This window comes from Citrus clementina, unplaced genomic scaffold, assembly GCF_000493195.1.
Source record: "Citrus clementina cultivar Clemenules unplaced genomic scaffold, Citrus_clementina_v1.0 scaffold_3, whole genome shotgun sequence".
Classification (NCBI taxonomy): Eukaryota; Viridiplantae; Streptophyta; class Magnoliopsida; order Sapindales; family Rutaceae; genus Citrus; species Citrus x clementina.
In genome coordinates, this window is record NW_006262339.1 from 49450121 (window position 1) to 49476500 (window position 26380).

Sequence of the window (26380 nt, forward strand, 5' to 3'; positions counted from 1 at the left end):
TATCACAAGGGTACAAAATTGACAATCACGAAATTATCCCTAAGTGAAATAAATTAAGAGATGCGACGCCGTTTCCACTTAGTTCATTTTCCGTCCTTTCATATGGGGTTTGTTAAGTGATGGGGGTGGCCAGCGGCCACGAGCCCACGCCCCACGACTACAAAGCTAGATTTCAGTATTTTTATAAAACTTCACAACAAACATAGGACAAGATCGAAACCATCCACGTGGATATCATGCACCATTTGATCTCCAAGCTCATTAATGGTCAGAGATAACTAAGCTTTCGGCCCATTCAACGGTTCCGATTTGATTATCCGTTTTTAGCCGAAGGTAAATTAAGAGCACCTCATCATACACTCACACTCTCTCCTCTCTGTTTGTCCCTCTCTCTCTCTCTCCCCTGTTTCCGTGTATCTCGTCATTTCATTGGAGCTTTTGTAAACGACAAAATCAAATCCAAATTAGGGCTAGATTAATTTGTATTTGGTCATCTGGGTCTGGTCCAAAACCACCAAGGATTTAAGGTTCACTAAGTTAAGAGTTTGGGTTTGGACTCGGCGCTTTCGAAAGCCGAGTCTTTTTCTTTGTCTTCATAGAGTTTGTGAAGCTATGGATGCTTACAAGAGATGGGTAAGAAGAAATAGAGACTATGTTCACTCCTTAGAGTCTCTTGCCAATGTAAGTTTTTTTTTTCTCTTTTTTTCTTTTTAATCTATTCATTCATCAATTATGTGTAAGATTGTGCTGTTTCTTCATTAAGAACTTGTACTTTTTGCGCGGTTTAAAGCAAACTAAATATTGGTGAATTTCTAAATTGAACTTTAGCTTTATTTCTTCAATTGTTATTGACAATAATGAATTTGCTGCTACTATTGCTGTTGCTTGCTTTGATGTTATCACTTAATCAATGTGTATGTTTCTACTTAGTAATTGTTGCTTTTATTGACTATTTCTATCGCTTTAATTGTTGTTTTGTTGATTGTGTAGTGGAATTATTAGTGACCTGGATTCGAGAGAATTTGCTAAATGGGTCTTGCTTCACTGTTTTCATTATGCTTGGATGTACCAATGACTCACTTAAATTCTTTATTGGAATTATTGTACAGGGATTGACATGGCTTCTTCCAGAACGGTTTTCTGAGTCAGAGATAGGACCAGAAGCAGGTTTTGTGAAACTTTGGTAACATTTGTTTACTTCTAGCTGGGTAGAACATAGGGCTTTCTTTCTTCTTTTAGAGTTTTAGCTATCTCTCTCTCTCAACGGAAAGCATTAGATTGATTTCCTAGATTTCTTGCCAACCAAACAACTATTAACACTTTTTCCCTTTTTTGGGTCATCGCTCTTTTACTCGTGTGAAAATTTGTTAATCTTTTGCAGTTACTACTTTCTTGGGTATAATCACTGCTATCAACGAACATATAATCGAAACGACTCCAAGTCAAAAGGGTTCAGTTTCCTCAGAGCCTCATTCATTCCCTTATTCATTGTGTATTTCTGCTCTGAAGGACTTGGAAACATTGGTTGAAGTTGTAGCACAACATTACTATGGTGATAAGAAAAAATGGAATTTCATTGCTATTACTGAAGCCACCAAGTAAGCAATATTGGTAATCTAGTGCTTGTGACTCTTTATCTTCTTTTATTAGGTAATAAACATTCATTGGCATCTGTTTATTGCCTTACAATTGGGTATTCATTGTAACTCAGGGTATTAGTCAGGTTAGCTCTGTTCCAGAACAGTGGATACAAGATGCTTCTGCATGGAGGGGAGACATTGAATATTGAAATGCCTTCAGATGATTCCAATTCTCAGCTTAACATTAGAGGCTGTCCAAAGCCTGAAGGGAATCAGAGGCATGGTTACTTGCAAAATAATTATGGACACAACTCTTGGAATCTAGAAGGAAGGGCATTATCTGCTTTGAACAGATTTGGAGAAAATGCTAGGATGGTTTCTGAGCCAGTGTGGTTGCAGAGGATTCAGCATCAGCAAGCACTAATGGAGCTTCCTGGTAATCAGCTGCTTAAGATTTCATAATGGCATATGACAACTCATTACAATTCACGAGATAACTCCACGAAGACCTGGCATTGTTTATTCCACTAATACTTGGCATTGTTTTGTTTTTAACAGCTCCGATGGTTGAGAGGCCAACCCTTTTGAAACTATTGTCTGCAAAGGGCGCTATTGGAGCTTTATTTCTTATGGGAGAAGTGCTCTTTATCACAAGACCCCTTATTTATGTATTGTTTATCAGAAAATATGGAATTCGATCATGGATTCCCTGGTTTCTTTCCTTGGCTGTGGATTTTACGGGGTTAGGCTTTCTATCATTAGCTACTAGGTCAAGGCATGATGGAAAAGAACAAACGTTTCATCTATCCACATCCGAAAAGGATGAGGTTAGAGTTCCTCTGATAATTACTCAGATATGTTTTTCACACCTGGTTCATTAATTCTTGCTGTGAATCCTGGCACTTTAATATTTGGAAACTTTTATTTTTGCATGCTAAAACATATTTAGTGTTTGATTCAGTTGAAAAGAAGGAAACTTCTGTGGGCACTTTACCTCATGAGAGACCCATTCTTTAGCAAGTACACCAGGTATGTAGATATTTCAGAAATTACATAGTTTAGTTCTGTTTTCTTTAGATAGAAGAGATCGGACACTGCAGAAGTTCTTTTTGGACAAGCTCTAGATATACCCTCAAAACTGTTTGTGCAGCCATGAATCCTATTTTAGTCTGTTGACTTTCTAAGAAATAACACGACGCTATTTATTTCAGGCAAAGGCTTGAAAGCACTGGAAAACAGTTGGAACCCGTACCTATAATTGGGTTTTTAGCAGGTTGGTTTGACTTTTAGTTCTGACTCATTTCCAGCTTACAAGCTTTTATCTGGTAAACAAATTAGTTTCCTAGTAACATTGATATAATCTCTTTGAATGTGCAGAAAAAATCATAGAGCTTTTAGTTGGTGCCCAGACGCGATACACTTACATGTCAGGATCATAAAATGATGGTGATGAAAACTTACTCTTGATAGCTCTACTCTTTTTAGGCAAAGGTGGTCTTAAAGATTGTGGAATACTTATTTGAAATTTTGTTATTTCAATATTCTTTGCACCGGATACAGATATGATGTCAAAAGGCTGTATGTGTATCAGTCTTAAATACTGTGCATCTGATAAATAAGAAATACAAGAAAAATTTCATCAATATTCAGAAAATACTTGTTAAACAAATGTAAATCAGAATGAGATGATTTTACAGTTGTCTCGTTGAGGTCTTTAATACAGTTTATATTCTGCTTGTAATTTCCCCCTATTTAAGAAAACTAGTTCAAAGTTTTTTGACCGCCAGAATCAGATGCTTACGCTATCTTGTTCAATCAGAAAAACCGAGCTCGACTGGTATTGTTTTCCAATTGATGTTATCACATAATGAAAGTGAAAGCGACGATGTTTTTGAAACCTATATTCTATTTATGAGTATGTACTTGGGTTCTGTTTAGAATTGAGGTGTTGTACCTTTTAAGTTATAGTTGTTGTGGAAAAAAAATTATAATTATAAAATAAAAATTAATAATATGTAGTAAATATAAATTATAAATAATAATTTTAATAAAATTATTAATGATATAATAAATTTTTTATTATTTAATTAAAAATCATATTAACATAATTTTTAAATTACAACAATTAATATTTATTAAATATTTTAGTATTGTACCTTTTAAGATATAGTTGTCCAATTTTAATCTCAAATGCACCTTAAATATAAGTTTATAAAACATGTATTCTAAATATAAAAACTTAAATATTCGTTCAATTGCATTTGGTTGAATTAAATAATCCAACCAATGAATTATATTAGAGAGCATCTAATAAAATTATTTGGCAATAATAATAATAATAATTTATGTACGAAAACGATATTTAAATGAAAAGTATGATAAGTTCAGAGAAAATTTCATTTGAAAATATTATCTTATTCCTTTTCATAATTGTTTTATTTGTAAAAGTAAAATATGATTACATTTTTTTTAAGAAAGCCCATCCTCTTTTAATTTATTCGGCTAAGAATCAAAGAAAGCTCCTTCAAGTAATAATACGGCAACTGATACATATCATACGATGATCTCGTCACCCCATCCCGCTGACAGTTGCCTTTTTTAATCTTTATTCTGTCTGAATAAAGTTACAATTAAATCTTGATTTGCTATGATTATTTTTAAGCATTCCAAATTTTTAATAGTTACATTGAACTTGAATTTGGAATCATTAGGGTTGGTCTTGACTCTTGAGAATTTGGAATCATTTTGGTTGGTTTTGACTCCTCAAATTAAGCACTTTTGATTTCTTTGATACATTATTCCCAGAAGACAAAAGCTGCTACAGCCCTGAAGAAATCTACTGCCAAGTTACGGCTATGGGGCTTTTAACTGCATATTTCCCGGAAACCCAAGTTAAAGAACCAAAGGATTCATTTGATGCTCCTCGCAGTGAAACAAAAGTCACCTTGTAACTCAATATCTCGCCAATCTTCTGAAAACTTAAAATGGGAGGCGTTATCGTGACCAAAACTCCATTGGGCTCCTCCACTTTCACTGCATAAGTACAATAACTGGTTCCCACATTAGTCACACTCCTCTCATATTCTAAACTCATATTTTTTACGTTGCCTTTGAAATTTACTGCAAAAGAAGGGTAGTTTAGTTTGCCAGGGTGAAACGCTGAAGGATTAGGGCAAGTAAAATTCCCCCCGGCAAATAATGCTAGCTGTAAGGAGGTATAATTTAGGCTGCACAAATAGTCTAGATAATCTTCCGTGGCTATATCGTAAATTAGCCCAGGATCAGATGCACTTTCTGGATCAACATGGCCTGAACCAAACGCGAAAGCCGTAGCCAATGGAGTGTCGCTAGAACCACCCACGTCGGCAATTGGAGAGTTTCTGTTGTTTAGAGTGTATGCCGTTGTCATTAGGGCTGATTTGATTGCAGCTGTTGACCAATCTTCATGGACTGATTTAAGAAGTGCTGCTAGGCCACTAACATGAGGGCAAGACATTGAAGTGCCTGAAATTATATTGAATAGAACTCTTCTATCGTCACTTTTGAGCATACTTGGGCTAGTCGTTGCTGGCCAAGCAGCCAAAATATTCACCCCGGGTGCAGTCACATCTGGTTTGATCACATCATGTCCAACTAAACTCGGCCCTCTTGATGAAAATGACGCTATCACAGGTGCAGGATTACCAAAAACTGTTCCTTTGAAAACAATGGAAGCCGTTGGCCTTTTTGTTGAGTTCACATATTTTTTGACGGCTTTACCTGCTGAGGCTCCTAGTGTAGCAGCTGGCAAAACATGGGCATCAGCAATAAGTTCTTCACCTTCTTTATCTGAGTTCAGCAGTAACATTCCTGCTCCTCCAGCTAATTTCACTTGCTCTCCCTTTCCGGTTCGGCTATTAAGTCCTCTCTGGCAGATCACAATCTTCCCCTTTACTAACTTTCTATTGAGAGAGCCGTTGATACAATACTCAGCTCCTGAGACGCCTGCAGTTTTTCCAAAGACAAGGGGCAGCTGCTTTGATCCCTTGCCAGAATATAAAGATGACCCTTCGAAAGAATGTCCATTCCCTAGTTTTACAATTGCTGGAAAGCTTCGATCAGTGTAGCTTGCTGCCACAGTCATAATCCATGGTGCCGTATTATCAACAGTTGAAATAGATGGCCCTGAATTGCCTGCTGAACATGAAACAAAAACCCCACTTTGGGTTGCCCCAAATGAGGCTATTGCTACAGTGTCTCTGTAATAAGGCCTGGAGCTGCCTCCTAGAGAGAGTGACAGCACATCAACTCCATCAGCGACAGCTTTATCAATTGCAGCAAGTATATCAGAGCTAGAACAACCTAATGACCAGCAAGCTTTATATGCTGCAATTCTTGATGTGTACCTCATTCCAGCTGCTTTGCCTCTCGCTAAGCCAAAAAGGTTCGCATTTGCTACAATATTACCAGCTGCAGTTGATGCAGTGTGTGTACCATGGCCTTGCGCATCTCTTGGAGATCGATAATCCACTGTTTCATTGATTCTTCCAACAACAGATTCATAGCCTTTGAAGAAGGCTCTTGCACCAATGAGCTTGTTGTTACAATTTGATTGAGAGAACTTTGTACCTTCCTCGCATCCGCCCTTCCATCTAGAGGGTACTGGAGGCATGCCTGTATCTTGGAAAGCGATGTGTTCTGGCCATATCCCAGTGTCAATAACACCAACTATCACATCTTTTGCCAAGTTTGTAGCATCCCAGAGTCCGATGCCACTTTCTAGGCCAAGAAAATGTGGGGAATATGTTGTGTGGAGAGTTAGAAGTTCATCAGGAGTGGCAGAGAGAAAACCGTCAACTGTTTCTAGTGATTTGAGTTGTTTTGTTGAGAGCTTTGCAGAAAAACCAGAAATGGCATTTTCATAAGCATAAAGAATCTGAGGAGGTGTTGTTTCTTGTTCTTGATCCTCCTGCTGGGATGAGAATTTGTTGATTGAATCTATCACCGCTTCATAAAATTGTCTGACACTGCCTGGAGAATGATTTGCTGCTATCTTGGACTTGTCCATGTGAATTACATATGTTGTCTGTTTTCCTATTGAAGCAATTGATGTGGTAGCCGTGAGGACTAGCAAAAGCAAAAATGTCCTAAAGACCATGATGGCTGCAGAAATAAAATCAATTGACATCAACAATTTATATTTGAAACAGATAAGTAAATGGAAGAACAAAATGCTTGATTTAGAACATGAACTTGAAATTTTTTTACTATCAATGCACCTGTTAGATAATATTTGGTTCAAATTAATTGGGGAAAAAAATGAATGTGGAACTTATGCATAGAGTACTAGTTGATTCAACTAAAAACATCTCTTTAGGTCCTAATATCCAATGTGAGACACCAAAAATATACAGACATATTAGCGATACAACATGTGGAATGCTCAACTATGTGCACAATGCATGAAAAATTCGGAAAACATGAGAGACATTTTTACCTCTCTCCTTGCCTCAAGAAAAGAAAATGAGAATTTGCAAGTTTAACACAATCAATGAGCACTTGAAGAGGATATTATATAGGCCAAAGTACAGCGAATCACTAGTCTAGTAGTCATTACAATAAAAGTAATGTTGTCATGTTCCTTTTTTCTGTTAACGTGCACACCTTTCTTTGCCTTAAAGCGTAAGCAAAAAGCTGCCCCAGACCTCCGCTACTAATCGCTAGAGACACAAAATTTGTGATGTGAGAGAGCAAATGCCCATAAAGACTATAAATTTGAGTAAGGACCCCGATTTAGAAGATTTTGATAAATAATGCATAAGTGCTGTTAAATGAATATTGTCTTAGCTGTGTTATATCAAATATTGACATGCAAAAATCCAAGTTCAAAATTAATGATTTTCCTAACTAAGGAACTTCTCTATTGCTTCTCAATAAATGTAGACATTCTTTGTAGCTTTACTCTGCATTTGTGATCATCAGGATAAATACACACAATTTTGATCATCTTGTAAGAGTATGCTATTCTAATGAAGTCCAGCTATGCAAGCTAACTCTTTTTACCTGGGGTGGGGAGTGGGCATGTGGCAGAGGAGGAATAATGATCCTTATCGACATCATTGAGTGCTTTTGTATGAAAATTTAATGAACTTTCTCTCTTTTTGTTTAGCTTTCTCTTGAAGGGAATTAGAGTATGTTGGCAAAATGATATTCAATTTCGTTCAGGGACCATTATAAGAGTGCGCAGATAATAAAGCTCAGTTGATGAGAATAAAATTATCCATGGGATGAGATGATGAGTTCATTTTAAGGCATGTAGCTGGTTAAAGCCTGCAAGGAGCCAACAGAGTGAGTGAAGTAGAGCAACATGCGCATGAGCAATATAAAGCATAAATGAATAAAACCATCATCTCTCTCTTTGCTCTTATTTTTATTTCTAGCGAGCATTTAGAGCTATTCTTCCCACAAAGTCAAATGTGGAGCGTGAAAGGCAGGGGACAACGCTTAGTGTGACTTCTGGGGCATGGCATGGAGCATGATTGCTGATAGGAATTTATTTATTTATTTATTAAAAAAATGCAAGCTATGTAAGAGATCATGTGATGGTCAGTAATATATATGAGAAGGGCTTAAATTGTCAGATTCTTGCCACACAGGGTAATTAGCGGAGATTGGCTGCTATAAAAAAAGGAAGTACTGATGGCTCTATCAATAACGCAGTGCTGTTTATTCTCAGTTGAAAACCTCTAGTGTTTTTTTTTTGAATTACGTAAGATTATTACTCAGATTATAACTGTTACAACTCATTTTACAAATCTTACATAGCACAACTCAAATTTTTCGAAAGGAAAAAAAGTTTCTTCACTCAAATTGAGGAAAGAAATTAAACCTCCACAATATATTGTGGGGGCTCGAACTCATGATCTCATAATTGCGAGGATTAAATGGTTAAATTCTAACCACTAGAATATGGCTTTTTTCTATTTTGTTGACGCCCCAAGTTTTCATAATTTATCATGAGTTAAGGACATGAACAAAAACTTCGAGGAGTGAGGGGGGGAGTGATGTATGGTGCACCGGACAACACTGCATTGAGTCTTTCGATATGGATTCTAATGTGAAAGGTTTCAAGTCGAACATCGTGCATCACATATTTTGACCGGTTGAAAGTGAGGATCATGATTAGAGAGATAAGAAGCGTGGACCCGTCACAACAAATGTCAAAGAAATGCAACAGAGTTTGTAATCCAGATGGCATGCAGGCAATTGCAGCACAAAAGAGCCTTCAATTTGCTTAGGATGTGGAGATTTCTGTTTCCCAGTTTTATCTTGGTGGGTATCGATTATAGTTGCACTGAAACTCTCAAAACAGACGTCAGACGGCTTTTATAATCAGTGGACTCCTTGTGGATGAAACTTGATTAGGCAACTACAACTTTCATGAAAGTGCTGGTATAATAATCATGTTCATACAAAAAGAAAATAAAGATTCACCATCTTGCTAAGAGTTTACTTTTGATTTTCAAAATTACACTCACTCTCTTGTGCTTTTTATTGTGTTGAACCTTGTTTTATCTTGTTGCAGTGGAGATTTTTCTTATTGATTTATCCTATCGACGCTGACTCCTTTGATGAGCAAGCCTAGATATTTTCTCATTATATTGACCCATCATTTTGCCAGACGTATGAAACTTTAGTGCCTTTACAGGACAAAACTAATTAGACTATTTTTTTTTTTACTTCATTTGAAAGGAACTAATTAGACTATTTCACCTTCAATCTTTTTCTCATTGGGGAACTTTATTCATTTGTTTGTTATTGATAATGGGTGACTGTGGCGACGTTGCACAGGCACAAATAAATTCAGAAAGTGGTACAGTTTGGCGATAGCATCTTTCTGTTGAATTAAATTTTCATATCTTTTAAACTCTTTGATATGAATGAATTAATCAGTCTTGTGGCCTGTAAATGACAATAGGACTCCTAACAACGTGACGAGGGCTTTTCCATTCAAGCGAACCTGACAGCACTTGTGTACTTGACATTGGTTTTGCCTTCACCACGACTGAGAAGCTCCGTTTATGCGAGGTTCTCGAGAAGGAGAGACTCATTGGCTTAACAGTGATATTCACTCCTTTTGGAGCTTTAATTGTGGCGTTGTAGATTGATAGACGAGGGCCAACATTGGTGACTCTCCTTCGGAAAATGGCTGTGGTTAGCTCTCCATTGCTTTTCAAGCTTACTTGCATTGTAGGATAGTTAAGAGCATCATAGCCGACTCCAGGAATCAATGAGGTGCAATTTATGGATTTTGAACCGACTAAAACAGCTAGAGATGATCCGTTATAACCCTCGTGGCATAGGAATTGGATGTAACTCATGTCATCCATGTCGTAAACTAAGCCAGGGCTCACTGCTTTCTGTGGGTTCACTTGGCCGGCGCCATAGGCAAATTCAGCCTCATTGTTAACCCTCTGGCTCATTGGTTTTGCTGGATAAAGATCCATAGAAAAATAAGCCAATGACCAAAGTGAAAATAACAAGTCCAGAGATGCCTTTATCAAGAGGAATTGAGAAACTTAGATTATGTTTTACCTGTGGTCATGATGGCTGATTTGATTGCGGCCGGAGACCAACTTGGATGGAATGACTTAACATAGGCAACTACACCAGCAATATGAGGGCAAGCCATGGAAGTTCCGGACATGAGAGTAAATTTTGAATATTGGGTGTCACCTTTCAACCCAGTAAGTGACTTCATTAGAGTGTAAGATGCCAAAATATCAATGCCTGGTGCTGCAATATCAGGCTGATAATGCACAATACAAAAAGAAACAGTCAGTACCGGGCCTTATTACTAGGAGCAGCCAAAAAGAGAAAAGATTTAAGGATGAAACTGTAGATTTATACCTTAAGAAGGTGTTTTGACCCTGGATTTGGGCCCCGAGAAGAAAAAGAAGCTATAAATGGAGCACGGACTTTGACTTCCTGGGATTTGTATATCACTGCCGATGGTGATCTGCATTCATACAAGTAAGTTGAATATTCATTCAGACCAATTATCAAACATTTGAAAAATTCTGAACATATCAAAGCTATAATTTCAAGCTAGCAACATATGCCTGCAGGGGCTGTCACTGGACAGAACAGATAATTTGATATTTTACCTTGTAGAATGAATATAATCAGTAATGTTATCACCATCAGTGACATTAACCATGGTTCCCGGTGCCATATAGATCTGGGCAACATCTAGAAACTGCTCACTTCCAACTATAATGCCAACCCCTCCAATTCCTTTAATAACAGAATCAGCACCCCATGTTCCTAGCTTGCAGTAAACAAGTTTTCCCTTCACCTTTTTAGGGTCCAATGAGTCATCAAAACAGAATCTGCAATTAATTATGGATAGATATTCCTAATCATTTTTTGTTTTCTTTCTCTTTTTCTTTCCCATCGAGACTCTATATATATATATATAACAATTGTTATATATATATAACAATTAAAATAACTCGGATGATCAAATTACTACCTTGCACTATCCCGGCTTTCAGAGTTCTTGGCAACATCAGCCCCACTAACAAGTGGGTAAAATTTCTCCTTTGGATCAAATGTGTTGACTCCAACCCCCTGAAAAACGTGAACAGCATTATCTGAATTTCGGTAGGAAAGGCTCAGACCTGGAACGATCTTGATCCTTTAAAAGAACTATTATGATTTTTCTGCAGCATATATATGAAAATTGTACTACAATACTCACTGAGACGCTTCTTCCATTGCCTGTCTTAACTTTGCTCTTGAACTGCCTATCAATGCCACTAGCTGCTACTGTCACAAGCCACGGTGCATGGTTAGATACAGTACCCCACTTGGGTCCATCGTTACCGGCTGAAGCAACAGTAACAATCCCCTTCTTCAAGGCATGAAATGCACCGACTGATATAGTATCCGATGCATAATCCTCAGTCGCCCCACCAATAGAGATTGATATAACGTTCACACCGTCATGAATAGCCGCATCAAATGCAGCAAGTATGTCCATATCCGAGCAACCTGAGCTGACCCAACAGACTTTGTATGCAGCCACCCTAGCATTTGGAACTGCACCGCGTGCAGCCCCCCAGGCTAGTCCATAAAGACTTGCATTTGCAACTACGTTGCCTGCTAGAGTTGATGACGTGTGAGTCCCGTGGCCGTCAACATCTATCGGCGATAAGATGTCCCAAGGGTCGGGGTTACCATCGAGCTTGAAGTATCTTGCCCCTATAAGCTTGCTGTAATTACCCAAATAGCGCAATTTAGATGATCGAACACAAACATGCTTGATCGGATGTTGCAATTCACATATATAATGTAATAAAATATAATATAGAAGTACGAACTTGTAAATTAATAGATAATGAAACTACTACTGCTGCTACGACTACTACTAATAATAATAAAATAATAATACAGTGTATATGTATCTTAATTAATTGATTGGAAAACAAGTATGTTTAAAATGCTGGATGGTTTGATTTTCAAGAAAAGCAGTTGTTTAACCAAAGAAGATTACTTGACAACAAGAATTTCCGTAGATCGAATTAGACAATAGCTTTTGAAAAGGTTGTTTCTCTTGTAAAAAGGATACGTATGTTTACAGATAGAAACGAAAGTTCTTGTTAAGAACGAATAAATAAGACTATTTAATTACTTGTTGCATCCTGAGAAATTAGCAAAGTGGTCACATTTTCCTTTCCACTTTGCAGGTGGAGGACCAAAGCCACTGTCCTTAAAGCTCTCTGATTCTGGAGTGATCCCTGGACATCACCATGCAGTGCAGAGTATTGTCGTGCAAGAAAATAAAAAAATGGCAAAAAAATTTTAAAAAAATGAAAAAAAAAAATCTTTGAACCTGTATCCATGAGACCGACAACGATATCACTTTCTATTTTAAGATTTCTTCTGGCTGTTTGAGGAAGCCCGATAAAATCCCATGACCTGGTTGTGTGTAGCTGGTGGTACCGATTTGGAAACACAGAAAGAACTCTATCCATGCCTAAACATTTATAACACAGTAGCTGGCTTTAGAAGCTTCAAATTAATTAGTTTCAATCCAAGACAGGAACTGATGATATATATATAGAACAGAAATTAGACAGGACTCACGCTGCAACTTTTGAGCTTCATCATTAGACAGCTTTGCTGCAAATGCATTGAAACTCTCTGTATAGCTATAGACTATCGACTCCTTGGCATCATGATAACTGATTAATCAACGTATGTAAACCCAAGTGGTCAAAAATCAAAAACTTGATCATCATCTATCATCTATGCAAGTACAGACTAGAAGGATGATCGGAGTCACGAAATCACCTGCCGCCCTTCACAGATGCCAGAATCTGTATGTGTGTTTGTACCGCTAAATCTTCGTCCACCGGTTGATCTCCCAAGTAAGCCACATAAAAATTCTGTTCATTTAAGTTCTCACTATATATCACTGACGTGATAGCAAAAGTTCAAATAGAACCGAGATAATTGTTATTATAAGTAGAAAAGGAGTTAATACCTTTTGATTTTCTTCGGTGGCATCAAGGGGAGCGGTCAGGATTAGAATTAGAAGAAGCTGATAAGAAAAGTAACATAAACATTTCATCATCAGTTTTGCCATGTTAGCTTAACTTGGGAACTCTGTTTGGGTATATTTATCACATACTCTATCTATATGGTGCGGTAATAAATAGGTGTTTTGAATTTGATAACAACAACAAATTAGAGCGACTATTGGATGAGAACAAAGGACAGACGTAAGTTGTACTTCTTCGGGGGTTAGATCATATCATATATGTATATTATTGCTAGCAAGCTGAGGTCTAATTTTGATCAGGTGGGAAACCTTAAAAGAAAGATAAAAAATTTCTTTCTTCACTTGTGCTCTCGTCTACGTGATAAAAAAAAAAATAGAGGAAAAGTTGTTGAGAACTGTCGTAGAAAGGGTACCTCGATTTAATATTTTTACATGTTATTGGGATTGCCCCCATAATATTGTTGGCTATCTTAGCCATAAACGAATATGCAAATTCTGTGGTTTAATTAATTTGGAAAAAAAAATTCCATTTATTGGTTTTTTACAAGATAGTATTTGTAAGAATCCCAAAAGATTTTTATAAGATTTAGAGGTCGGGAGGAGTTGCTTGAAGACAAAGGGTGAATTACATCAAGATCCCGTTTACCTTTCATTACAATTCAAGCAAGTCAATCTTTCACTGTCGGAAACAGGTTTCTATTTCTAATTAAAGAGAGTTATTTAACTCAACTGACTTTGCTTATCTAGTAAAATAAGGTAAAAAAGCTAAAACCTGAACTAAAAAAGAAAAAAGAAAAAAAAAGCTATATTTTCACAAATGCATAATTTGTAATTATTATTATTTTCGTATTCTTCATTCTTTCCCTTACAGCTTGATGAATAATTGTCCATATTTCAACTACATTATTACGGCTTGCAATTAGAATTTTATAAGGAACAGGGTCGAGTATAATAAAACCCTAAGGCAAGATTTGACAAAAAATTTAAGTTTTTGGGTCTCTTATAAGGGCCTATGTTGTATAATTCATCTGTTTTAGAAAATGTTATGATTTGGGAAAGTAAACCGTACAACAAAAATTGATTTTAATATAAAATAAAAAATCAACTCTATTAAATCTGAAGATTTAAAAGCGTGTTTAAATGAAAAAAAAATAAAGATGTCTAAACTACGGCAAAAATTATATATATAATGTTTTTGTTTATTTTTCATAAGTACGTTGCTTAAGTTATATAATAATATAATTTACATCAACACAAATCTACATTTAAGTTATATATGTATTGGAATCATTGTTGAGGAGGAGGTGATATAAGTTATATTATTGCGCAACTAAATAACAGCTATCTCATAATAGTTCTTTTATTTTGCAATCAATGGAAATAATTTGTTTCTTTTTTTTTTTTTTGGGTTGGCTTTGCTGAAAACACATCGATTTGGAATAAATCTTTTAACTCCAAAAACTCCCGTTTTTGCTTTCAGAAGACTCCCCGTGTTGGCTTTTCCTCTCATCATCATCATATCAATTGAAGAAATCTCAGGAGAAGCGTTGATTATTATGAATAATAATAAGACTATGTAAATGAATCTTTAAAAAAATTGAGTAAAAATTCAGTAATGAGTGGTCCGAATCCGATACAATACAACACTTAATAATGGGTCATGGGCGCACGCTGGGTTGTGAAACAAAAGGGCAAAAATGAGATTCCGTATATGTAAAGAGCTAAATACTGAAATGCCACCCCCATCACATCTAATTTACAAAACCCCCATCTTTTCTCCAACTCTTTTCTCCTTCAGAAGCTTAAACCCCGAACTCAATGATCTTCAACCGCTTCTCCCGCCAAAAACCATCTCTACGGTCACAGCCATTCACGCTCCTCACGTGCTGCCTCTCCGCCACCGCTGCCAATACCACCAACAATTCGTCAAAACTCTACGACCACTACTCCTTCAAACCCCCGCCGTCCCTCTCCCCAAAACCCGAAAACCCTAACCCTACCCTCAATCCTAACAAAAATTTCAAGAAAAAGTCGAAACCCCAGTACCGTCCACCGTCATCTCTTGATGCGCCGAAGAAGAAATACACCGATTTGCCGTTCGATTTTCGATATAGTTACACGGAGACCAACCAGAATGTAAGGCCCATTGGGCTTCGGGAACCCAAGTACTCTCCGTTCGGGCCGGGCCGGCTGGAACGCGAGTGGACCGGAGTTTGTGCTCCGGCTGCGGACCCGAAGGTGAAGTCGGCGGAGGAGGGAGCGGAGGATCCGAATTTGGAAGAGAAGAGGATACTTGTGAGGGAAAGGATTCAGGGAGAGCCTTTAACTAATGCTGAGAGGAAGGCTTTGGTGGAGAAGTGCCACCGAAATCGGACCAAGAGGCAAATCAATTTGGGTATTCATTTTCTTCTCTCTCTCTCTCTCTCTCTCTCTCTCTCTCTCTCTCTCTCTCTCTCAGCTGAGTTTGAAGGCTAATTTTATTCATTGGGTATTTGATGATTCGTTTACTGGATTAAAATGTTACTGTCTTGAACTCTAAGTGGATGATAAAGGTTAAAATTAACAATTTGTTATTGGTTTTTCTGAAATGGATTTAGGAAAGTAAGATCCAATTTCCTTGCTTTTTGATGTGGAGGCTTATGATAAGTGTTGATAGAAGTGCTTTGAAACAACTTTGATGCTGTAGAAAGTACTTAATAGTTCTCTCAGATAAGTTTCTTATTTGGCTGTTGCGTATGAACTGCATATGCTTCATCTTTATAAGAGCTAGTGGGACTTTTTGCAGTTATTTATCCTTGCCAAGTGGTCAAAATTGTATCTTTTTGCCCAGACTTTAAGAATTGGTTAGACTTCTCATTTTAGAGTTGGTTATAATGGACAGAACATGCAGATTCTCTCTTTTTCAGTTATTATATCCACGGTCTTAGTTGTGCTTTGTTGTTGTGTAGGGAGAGATGGTTTAACGCATAACATGCTGAATGATATTCATAATCATTGGAAACATGCTGAGGCAGTGAGGATTAAATGCCTAGGAGTCCCCACCGTTGACATGAAAAATGTGTGCTTCCAGCTTGAGGTACCTGGTTTCTTTCTAATGTTGAAACATCCCTTCTTCAGTTCTAGGCATTTTAAATGGAAAGAGAACGTGTGTGTGTGTGTGTGTGTGTGTGTGTTCTGCACCATGTTTTGCTTTATCCATTGCCAGTATATTTGTTCGATATGCTATTTTGACTGGAAAAATGTTTCATACAATTTCTACATTGTTGCAGGATAAAACATTTGGAAAAATAATTTTTAGACACGGAGGTACACTTGTGCTTTACAGGGGCAGGAACTATAACCCTAAGAAAAGGCCTGTGATCCCATTGATGCTGTGGAGACCTCATGAGCCAGTATATCCCAAGCTGATCAAAACTACAATTGAAGGTCTAAGCATCGAGGAGACCAAGGAAATGAGAAAGAGAAGACTGGCTGTTCCTGTTTTAACAAAGCTTGGTATGTCTATCTTTCCCTGTTCTCTTTTTGAGAATCCCTCATTTAATTAAGTAATTACTACTACTATTATTTTTATTTTTATTTTTATTTTGTGCACTAATTTGCAAGTTGCAACTGCAGCCAAAAATGGTTATTATGGCAGCCTTGTACCCATGGTGAGAGATGCTTTTCTAGTCAGTGAGTTGGTACGAATTGATTGCCAGGGTCTTGAGAGAAGTGATTACAAGAAAATAGGCTGCAAACTTCGGGTAAACTTGAATTTCTGTTTACATTCTCTGCTAAAGTTGTTTCCTTATTTTTTCCTCTTCCTTTTTTTTTTTGGGGGAGGCGGGGGGAACCAACCCTTGAACCCTTTGGAGGATTTCCTTGTTAGTCGTTCTCTTGTGTAATTATTGCAATTTCTACTTCTTGTTGTGTTCGTTGTTGACAATTCTGCTTGAAACAGTATTATGTCAATTTCTAATAGGTTAAATTCTGCTTGACAAATCTGGTGAGGATAGATCATTCTCGCTCCCCCTTTTTTAAAATAGTTGCAGAGTATGGAATTTGGTAATGCTGATTTGTTAGAGCACCCTCTCAACTTTTTATGTCAATTTCTAACTACTTGTAGTCTTGGTTCAGGATCTCGTTCCTTGCATCCTTGTGACATTTGAGAAGGAACAGATTGTGGTTTGGAGGGGAAAAGACTACAAGCACCCAGGGGATGATGGACAATTCTTCACTCATCGAGAATTATTTGATGATCCAGAGAATGATTCGGCTTGTGGTGTAGAGGAGGAAGTTATGGGTGACAGCAGCAGCCAACAGGACTTTTGCTCTGGGGATGATGAGTAGCATGTTATCTAATTCGCTAAGGCCTTTATATACAGCCTGATCTTCAGCCACACAGATTTATTTCTTCTCCGTCATAAGGAAGAAAAATTAGTTCGAGATACTTAATAGGTTAATGTATTTGATGAGATGAACTTATCGGGCTATTTACTGTACAGAGAGATCCTCAAGATGGGATGCTCAGAACTTTTCTTTCTTTCTTTTGGGCATAGAATATTTATAAATTATTATGCATGTAATTGCACTGACTGTATCTGTCAGTGCGTGGATCAGGTCCCAGCGGAGCGTGAGCATGTTTAGATTTTTCATATTTCAGTGGAGATACCGAAGATGGACGCTTGACTTTGGTTGTGCTTGTGCATTGGGGTGCCCTGAGCCCTGGCCTAGCTTAGGTCATTATGGAGAAATTGGAATTGTATTAACTCTTAGTCACCTCTTGTGGTAGGGGTGGGCGTCCGGATCGGTTTGAATCGAATAGAACTTATATTTCGAGTTCGAATCGGTCTGAGTTGAAATTTAAAATTCGTTTGAATTTAAAATTCAGAACCGGATTGTATTTTGGTTTGTGTTTAATCCGAACTGAATAGTCAACCCGATTGAGTTAACTAAGGTTCTGTTTGGTATAATTTTTTAAGTAGAGTTTATTTAAATAGAGTTTTTATTATTAGAATTTTTATAAATAAAATTTTTACTAAAAAAAATTAATTATTTGGTTGTTAATAAGAGTTTTCAGTAAAAATTTATGAAATTATTTTAATAAATAAGTTTTTTTAAAGTTATATAATGAAAAGAATAAAATTAAATTAAAAATAAGTAGATGATATTTTAAATATTTTAATATTTAAAAAATTTTAATTTTAATTTTTAAAAGTCTAAAATTTAAGTTTTTACTTATAAAAGTTAAATAGTTTATTTAAAATTTAAAAATTAAATAAATATTTATAACTAATAAATAAGTTATACCAAATAAATATTAAAAAAATTAAAAACTCATTTTTTAACCCTAACGCATCACAACGTCCGGACACACTTTTCTGCACTTATGTCGCCTCTGACTCATCCACTTTCTTCCCCCCAACCAAACCACCCCTTTCTTTTCCTTTTTTTCCGCCGCTGCCGATATCATCTTCTTGTCTTTTTCTTCTTCTTCTTCTTTCCTTCCACTGCTGCCAAACATCTTCTTCTTCTTCTCGTCCTCCGCTACCAAATATTTCTTCTTCTTTTTCTAATCTCCCATTAGTTAATTGTTAATAATTTATTTATTTTTAATTATCAGTTAATTTTTTAAATTTTCTTTTGTTAAATGTTAGTTAATTTTTTTAATTGTTAATATAGAACTCTTTATGTTAATTAGTGAATTTGTGAATGAGATTACAAGAAATTTGTTTGATACGTAGTTAATTACTTGATTCATTTTTGGATGGAGGTCGGTTCAGGTTTATAGTTTGAATCCGAATTATAACTCAAACCAAAATCCTAATAACCCGAACCAAAACTGAATTCGCCCACCCAGTACGGCTTTGCCATGGGCCTACTACAAACGATGATTTGGTCCAACAGCCAAAAAATCCCAACATAAGAGTGGATCCGACTGATTTGACATGCTTGATGTCTATTTTCGTGCGATCTGAATATGAATGAACATGAGCGTGCAACCAAATTCAAACAGATTGCGACAAATATAATGAACTAAAAGCCCAGGATGAACGAAGCTTTCACGTCTGCTGTGTTCAAGTCCCCTCCTTTTTCACCAATTACGTGCGTAAATTAAATAAACCCATTCGGCATTCGCTCATTAAAAATTTAAAAAAGAAACCGGAAAAGAGTTCGTGGGGCTCTGGCAGGCTGGCTGGCAGCTCCAACACAGCACGTTGTCCCGGTACGGTACCGCAGTCCCACGACTCGCCACGCCAAGTCACTCGCCCATACAAGATTTTTTTACCTCTCTTATAGTCTCGTCCACATAAAATGACTCTTGCCTCTTTTCCCGCATTAAAAATTAACTATTTGCCCACTATCTAACACCCAAAATAAATAAATAAATAAATAATTGATTGGTAATAACATTTGCCTCCCTAGTTTTCTATAATTTTTCAGATACCAGTATCGTTCGTCTACTTATATTAAATAAGATTTCCATTAAATGACTGAAACATTCTGTACTATCCACTATAATCTTTTATTTTAAAGAATTATTAAACAATTGATAGATTCAATATTTATTAATTTATAGTGTATTTGTAATTCAATAAACATATATTTAATATGCTAAAAATTCATTATATTTTATTAATCTAATCAATTGAATATAAATTTATCTGTTAAATATACATAAAAATGACCAAAAAAATAAGTTCATTGTACAAAGTTAACTGGATAATATGATAGTTTTAGATCTTGCTATGCACAGATAACTGAATCAGTGGATCAAGCACTCGAAATATAAAAAAATACTTCAAAATTTTTTTATTCCAATTTGAGAATTCAACCCATACTTTTAGATGCATAAGAAAAATTAGAGATAGGATCTAGTTAGATTTAAATTTTAAGAAGAAATTAAGTAACAATAGAGTAATATTTTATATAATAAAATATCATATTTAATTATAATTTATGATATAAATGGGATTACAGAATTACATAGTGATTTTTCATAAAAAGTACTATCTTAATAATTTAGCCTATTATCCCAAGTTAGAATAATAATAAATGATATAAATGAGATAATTAATTCATCGAATAGTGATTTATAGAGGTTATATTGTTAATAATAATAATAATTATTATTATTATTATCATGATAAAAAAAAAATAAATGATAGAAACCTACTTAGTCATTGTGTAACTGTTCCAAGTACCTATTTGTCACGAATGAAACAACTATTCCAAAAAATAAAAGTTTGAGGACGCGCATTATTATCCAAGCAATAAATAAATAAATAAAAGTTTCCATTGAGGCACATGCGTCAAACACGTTGGAAGAATATTATAAAATTATCCATATTTGTAGGACAGGAAAACAAATAATAGCCGACCAAGTAAAGTTTTACATTTACAGGACGACAGCACTCATCCTCTCTCTCCGTGTTTGTTTTCTCTGTCTGTCACATTGAAATTCAAGGCTCCAGCTTCTCCACCCCCCACCCAACAAACAACAATGGCGGACCATCATCGTGACCATGATCATGATCTCTCTTCACCTCTCCTCCAATCTCCTCGCTCCGATCATTCCCCCGTAATCATCTCCATCGAAGCTGACGGCAACGACACCGTTTCCGACCCAGCAACTCAAGATCAACTGAACAATCACGATACCCGCTACCATAATAATCCTGGCAACCCCTATTGGTTTATTGGCTCTGACGGGTTGTCTGTACCGGGGCCAAACACGGCTAATCCTTTTCTAAACGACACCCCGCATGTCGTTGGGGTTTATGAGTTTGTCAAGATTGTGGTGTGCTTTCCAATTGTTTTGATTAGGCTCGTGTTGTTTGGGTTTTGTTTGTTGGTGGGGTACTTAGCAACCAAGCTGGCTTTGGAGGGATGGAAGGATAAGCAGAATCCGATGCCAGTATGGCGGAGTCGCCTTATGTGGGTCACTAGGGTTTGTTCCCGCTGTATTTTGTTCTCTTTTGGGTAATTTTCATTTCTTCTTCTTCTTCTTCTTCTTCTTCTTCTCTCTCTCTCTCTCTCTCTCTCTCTTTGTGTGTGTGTGTGTGTGTGTGTGTGTGTTATTCTTCTTACGGTAATGGTCAATTTAAATTGTAATTGATAAACAAGAAACTAAAAACATCAGATAAAAATCACATTTTGGATGATGATGAATTGTCCTTTCCTTTATGTAGGTTTTATGAATTCCATTAAGAGTGGAAGTATAAGCATAATGGTTCACCAGAGGATTATGGCCTCACTAAGCTTTATTTGCTTTGTGCATTTACCTAATTTTGTGTTATGGTCAAATTTTCTATATGGCATGTTTGGATACTGAGAGAATTGTGATAGACAGGGAAGTGGATAATTCAATTTGGGTTGGATTCTAAAATTTTGATGGGTTTTCTAAGTGTTTGTTATTTGGCGGTTTTGCCTTGCAGCTATCATTGGATAAGACGGAAAGGAAAACCTGCTCCAAGACAGATTGCTCCTATAGTTGTATCTAATCACATATCATATATCGAACCTATTTTCTTTTTCTACGAATTATTCCCCACGATTGTTGCATCAGAGTCCCATGATTCCATTCCGTTTGTCGGAACTATCATCAGAGCAATGCAGGTAACTCGTAGTTAATATAAGTTTTAAGACATCTACTTTAGTTTTAACTCACAGTCCTAATATTTGTTGTCAATCTCCCTTTCCCCCTTTCACTTTCCTTTTGTTTTAAATTCTCAGGTGATATATGTAGATAGGTTCTCACAATCATCAAGGAAGAATGCTGTTAGTGAAATAAAGGTAGAAAGTTTCTATAGTTTCTGCTAACTTTAGTTTGATTTTAGTGGTCTTGAGTATTCTCATTCTTTTGCTGGTTCAAGCAATTTAGAGAATATAGTCTGATACTGTTTTCCTTTCCTATTTGTTCCTTGTTGCCATATTCTCGAAATATCTCATGCCCTTGATCTCTTCTCTAAATTAATTCCATCATACATAATGAACGCTCTTTAGTCCTTTCTTGAATGACAGTTTTTTGTTTTTTGCTAGCATATACATGTCTAGGACTCTAGGTCTGCCACTATCTACATCTGATGTGACATTTTAGGACTTCCAGTCTTGAATATGCACCAATAGCTGAGTCTGTATTCCACGATTACTGTTCTGCCATCAATTGATTCAGAAATGCCAACTTGATGAGTTTTTTTCCTTGCTTAAATGGTATTATTTATCTCTATTTTAGGTCCTTAATGTTGAATATGGCACAATTGCATAGGATTTGCATATAAATGTATGACAGCTCTATGAAACTAAATTCAATTAATTATTATGAATGTATTAGCTATTTGATACAGAAATGTGCTTTCAAGGATGTGAATACAGAGAAAGGCTTCTTGCGATAGATTTCCTCGTGTTCTATTATTTCCTGAGGGAACAACGACTAATGGAAAATTTCTCATTTCCTTCCAACTCGGTGCATTCATCCCTGCTTACCCCATTCAACCTGTCATTGTTCGCTATCCCCATGTGCACTTTGACCAATCTTGGTATGATGTTCCTTCTTTCTTTGATTCCTTTTTTCACCGTATGTTGGGCCTTATTTTTTGGCATGCCATCTTGCTCAGGGGGGATGTTTCTTTGGGAAAGCTCATGTTTAGAATGTTCACACAGTTTCACAATTTCATGGAGGTATGCTCTCTTTCCTGAATACTTAATTTTTATGTAGATTTAAACTTTAAAAATAATTAATATCATTTTTATGAACAGGTAGAGTACCTTCCTGTTGTTTTTCCAAGCGATAACCAAAAAGAAAATGCTCTCCGTTTTGCTGAGAGGGTAAATTTCTGCTTGCTATTGATTTTTTTTTCCCTTTTTTCTTTTTTTGAACTTGTGAAATGTTTGTTTCAAGTTCAAGTTGAGGCTTTGTGATTGGAAAATAATATGCACATTACACTATCAGTTGATAGTGATTTCATTTTAGGGCATCTGGGGGTGAAAATCAGTAAGGATCTGTGACATATTTATTTATTCAGAAAATATATATTCCGACCAACAGTTACTTGCATGTCTGTATATTATGAGTTCCCTTCGTATTCCTTGCCTTGTATGTCGTTTTATGATAAATGATTAAATGTTTCATATTTGCATGTATACAGACCAGCCATGCTATGGCATCTGCTCTCAATGCTGTACAAACATCTCATGCCTATGGAGACTTAATGCTTCTCATGAAAGCATCTGAGCTAAAGGAAGTATGCATTTCTTTATGTATATATGTTTGGTTTGCAAATATAGAGACTTTCTCGTGTTTGTTGTGGTTATAGGCTACAGAATTCGATTTGTTGTTTATCTACCTCAAAGTCATAGTAATTTTGCACTTATTTTTATTTGTCATAATTTATGCAGGAAAACGCCTCAAGCTATATGGTTGAAATGGCTAGGGTTGGATCTGTGAGTCCTTACACTGAAATGCCTTATACTGGAATGTTTTATTGTATGCCAACTCTATGAAAGGAATTAGTGAACCTTTGCCTTTGGTGAAAGGTTCTTTTAATACATGTATATAACTTTTTGGTTTTTGTTCAAAGGGCAATCCAACAATTGTTATGAGGCACTGCATAGATGCCAGTCCTTTTAGTTCTCACTATGATAGAGTACTTACATAAATTTCACATCATATGAGGCTTTTATATCTATATGTTGGTAGATATGTGAAGCTGGCAACTTAAATACTTTCGTTCTTTTGCCGAAACAATGAGCGAGTATTTTTTCATTTTTCAGATATTTCATATAAGCAGCTTGGAAGCCGTCAACTTTCTGGAAAAGTTTCTGTCTATGAACCCCGACCCTAGGTATTGTTGAAGGTTGATATATATTATCATCAGAAAATTAAAATGGTATTCTGACTTCTGAAATAAAGGCACTGTTGAAAAGTTATTTGTTTTAATTGTAAATCATATTTTTCTTTTGGCTGTTAAGCAAGATTGTGTATACCCCAAATGCAAGCTGATGGTAAGATCATTTTCACAATTCCACATGTTTGCTTTGGGTTATGCACAACCATCACCAACTCTTTGTCCACGACTTGTCCTTGGAATATGTGTAATTCTTTTGAAAGGAGAACATAAATCTTTTCAGATCTGTCTATTGTTTGTACTTGTTGATTTCCTTCACTTGATTCCTCGTTAAAATGCCATAAATTGTGGTTATACTAAACTGATTATATGCTTTATTAACTTCTGCTTTGCAATCTTTGTTAGAGAACAAATATGCAAATTCTTTCTAGTCTGTAAGATGTCAAATGTTGTCTTTATTCTGCACTACAATCTATGTAATTATTTCGGGGATGTGTTTGAAAGAAGGCAGTGGCTATGGTGGAGCAACTCCACTGTAGAGCACTGATGATGACCGTTAGATTATAGCAGTAAGTGTAAATTTAATATTTATCGTAGGGTCATCATTAGTGCTGTACCGTAGAGCAGTTCCAACATGGCTGGACCCTTGAAAGAATAGTTTTAAGATATCTGATGCTTAAGGTGTATTAACTAGTAACCAAGTGGTTATCTTATGCCTTTTTCATTGTTGCCAATGCAACATTTTAACATCCTCATTATCTAATACTATTGGCAGTGGCTGTGTTAAACTTCTTGACTTCTTGAGTGTTCTGAGGCTCAAGACTTGTCCTCTTTCTGATGAGGTATGTCTCATGCAATTCCAACTTCTTTTTCTGTACCTTCAATGTCCACAAAGGCTGAAATCAATATCCTTGTCTTTTAGAGCCCTGGAATAACAGATATTTAAAGCGAGTTATGCATGAATGAGTCTAAAAAGATTAAGTTAGTGAACTTGATATGATCCTGGACTAACAGATATTTGAAGTGAGCTGTGCATGATAATGGGATGAAAAAAATTAAGTTAGTGCACTTCATATGATTTTTATATGTGGAATTACTGGACACTCTCTCACATCCGCAAATTTCATGGTCATTGTTTTGAATTGCAGATATTTGGGTTCATTGATGTAGATAAGAATGGGTCAATCACGTTTAAGCAGGTAATCTCCCCTTCTTACCCTCCCAAGCATTTTCATTGACATTTGCACCCAACTTTATGTTCTCCAAAGGAATTTTAGCCATGATCAAGACCAAGTTTTATTGAACTATGGATACCAAATTTTAGCAAAATTTCTTCCCATCTTCATATGATTGTTTTACTTGTTGCTTTCAGTTCTTATATGCATCAGCTCATGTCATGAAGCTGCCATTATTTTGGCAAGCCTGTGAGCTAGCCTTTGCTGAATGTGACCCTGATGGAAATGGTTTTATTTCAGAGAATCAAGTATGTTGCGCTCTTTATATTTTTATGCTTCAATATTTGGGATTGTTTGACTTCCTTGAGTTCTAAGTCTCACATTAATGGTTTCCGATTGCTTTTCGAACAGTTGGAAGTAACCATTAGACCTGCTATCCCAGATTTGAACAAGTACGAGGTAAAAGATATTGTGATTGTTCATCCTTTTTTTTTTCCGTCGCTAATAACTCTCAGAAATTATCTGTGTCAGTATTGGTTCAGGTATATACCTAAATGTTTTTTAGTCAAACCTAATTTGTGTCAATACTGTCCGCTTGTAGATCGACAGTTTATTCAGGTTATTTGACAGCGATGGTGATGGAAGGGTGAGCAGAGATGATTTCATTTGCTGCCTTAGGAAGAATCCTCTTTTGATAGCTATTTTTTCGCCTACATTGCTACACACTGACTTGTCAGAAGCTCGCAATAGGATGCCGGGGGATGTAATTTGATGGACAGTTTTTTCATGGTCCATGAAAGTAACGTGTGTACCTTATTTGTAACCTGTGATTTCTGGGTTTGGAATTTCCGGGGGAAGAAGGGGTATGCGGTCGATCATTAAGTATATGGAGTCTTGATTATTTTAATATCATACATCTGATGTGCTTATTTTATAAGTTATAATCAACAATTTCTCATTTTACTTAAAAGAGTGAGGTATTTATTAATTTCATAACGTTAGGGGACCTAACGTTTGAGTCTCAACTTGAATCTTAATGCTATATATCATCTTAATGAATAAATGTCATACCAATTGAGACTCGAATGTTTGGATTATCTAGCATTATTCTTATTAATTTGGGAAGTGATATCTAGTATATGTCCAACAAATGTCACGCAGTACTGACGACAATATATTTACAAATTTAGGATACAAATGAGATATTATGTCAATTACGGTCAAGGTTGGCAATCGTTTGAAGGCCATCAA

The 26380-nt window shown here is 36.2% G+C and overlaps 5 protein-coding genes across 10 annotated transcripts; 3 read left to right on the forward strand and 2 right to left on the reverse strand.

Moving 5' to 3' along the window:
* Positions 1 to 320: 320 nt before the first annotated feature.
* Positions 321 to 3321, forward strand: LOC18049975 (peroxisome biogenesis protein 16). The gene is made up of 8 exons (XM_006445127.2): positions 321 to 681; positions 1110 to 1167; positions 1382 to 1598; positions 1712 to 2016; positions 2139 to 2407; positions 2542 to 2609; positions 2792 to 2853; positions 2958 to 3321. The coding sequence occupies exons 1-8, from the start codon at positions 613 to 615 to the stop codon at positions 3017 to 3019; spliced, it is 1110 nt and encodes a 369-aa protein (XP_006445190.1). The 5' UTR covers positions 321 to 612; the 3' UTR covers positions 3020 to 3321.
* A 992-nt stretch (positions 3322 to 4313) lies between these two features.
* On the reverse strand, positions 4314 to 7068 carry LOC112100175 (subtilisin-like protease SBT1.1). The gene is made up of 2 exons (XM_024188725.1): positions 7057 to 7068; positions 4314 to 6722 (listed from the first exon to the last, which is right to left on the reverse strand). The coding sequence occupies exon 2, from the start codon at positions 6715 to 6717 to the stop codon at positions 4417 to 4419; it is 2301 nt and encodes a 766-aa protein (XP_024044493.1). The 5' UTR covers positions 6718 to 6722; positions 7057 to 7068; the 3' UTR covers positions 4314 to 4416.
* Positions 7069 to 9338: 2270 nt separating this feature from the next.
* On the reverse strand, positions 9339 to 13284 carry LOC18049976 (subtilisin-like protease SBT4.14). 2 transcript variants are annotated; one of them, XM_024189526.1, is made up of 11 exons: positions 13111 to 13284; positions 12918 to 13012; positions 12711 to 12808; positions 12457 to 12600; positions 12256 to 12361; positions 11323 to 11836; positions 11095 to 11192; positions 10727 to 10951; positions 10470 to 10578; positions 10155 to 10368; positions 9339 to 10050 (listed from the first exon to the last, which is right to left on the reverse strand). In XM_024189526.1, the coding sequence occupies exons 1-11, from the start codon at positions 13210 to 13212 to the stop codon at positions 9509 to 9511; spliced, it is 2247 nt and encodes a 748-aa protein (XP_024045294.1). In that variant the 5' UTR covers positions 13213 to 13284; the 3' UTR covers positions 9339 to 9508. The 2 variants fall into 2 exon arrangements, with proteins under 2 accessions (XP_024045294.1, XP_024045295.1); XM_024189527.1 differs by having other exon boundaries at positions 12918 to 13031; positions 13111 to 13221.
* Positions 13285 to 14883: 1599 nt separating this feature from the next.
* LOC18046722 (CRS2-associated factor 1, mitochondrial) lies at positions 14884 to 18043 on the forward strand. The gene is made up of 5 exons (XM_006445129.2): positions 14884 to 15523; positions 16077 to 16204; positions 16398 to 16623; positions 16744 to 16871; positions 17245 to 18043. Exons 1-5 carry the CDS (start codon positions 14947 to 14949, stop codon positions 17455 to 17457), a joined length of 1272 nt encoding a protein of 423 aa, XP_006445192.1. The 5' UTR covers positions 14884 to 14946; the 3' UTR covers positions 17458 to 18043.
* Positions 18044 to 20474: 2431 nt separating this feature from the next.
* On the forward strand, positions 20475 to 26177 carry LOC18046723 (lysophospholipid acyltransferase LPEAT2). 5 transcript variants are annotated; one of them, XM_006445130.2, is made up of 14 exons: positions 20475 to 21090; positions 21546 to 21726; positions 21844 to 21903; positions 22483 to 22646; positions 22725 to 22788; positions 22867 to 22935; positions 23256 to 23351; positions 23506 to 23550; positions 23881 to 23951; positions 24730 to 24796; positions 25103 to 25153; positions 25327 to 25437; positions 25541 to 25588; positions 25731 to 26175. In XM_006445130.2, exons 1-14 carry the CDS (start codon positions 20612 to 20614, stop codon positions 25899 to 25901), a joined length of 1677 nt encoding a protein of 558 aa, XP_006445193.1. In that variant the 5' UTR covers positions 20475 to 20611; the 3' UTR covers positions 25902 to 26175. The 5 variants fall into 5 exon arrangements, with proteins under 5 accessions (XP_006445193.1, XP_006445194.1, XP_024043871.1 ...); XM_006445131.2 differs by having other exon boundaries at positions 22483 to 22788; positions 25731 to 26176; XM_024188103.1 differs by lacking the exon at positions 22867 to 22935 and having other exon boundaries at positions 25731 to 26176.
* Positions 26178 to 26380: the final 203 nt, after the last annotated feature.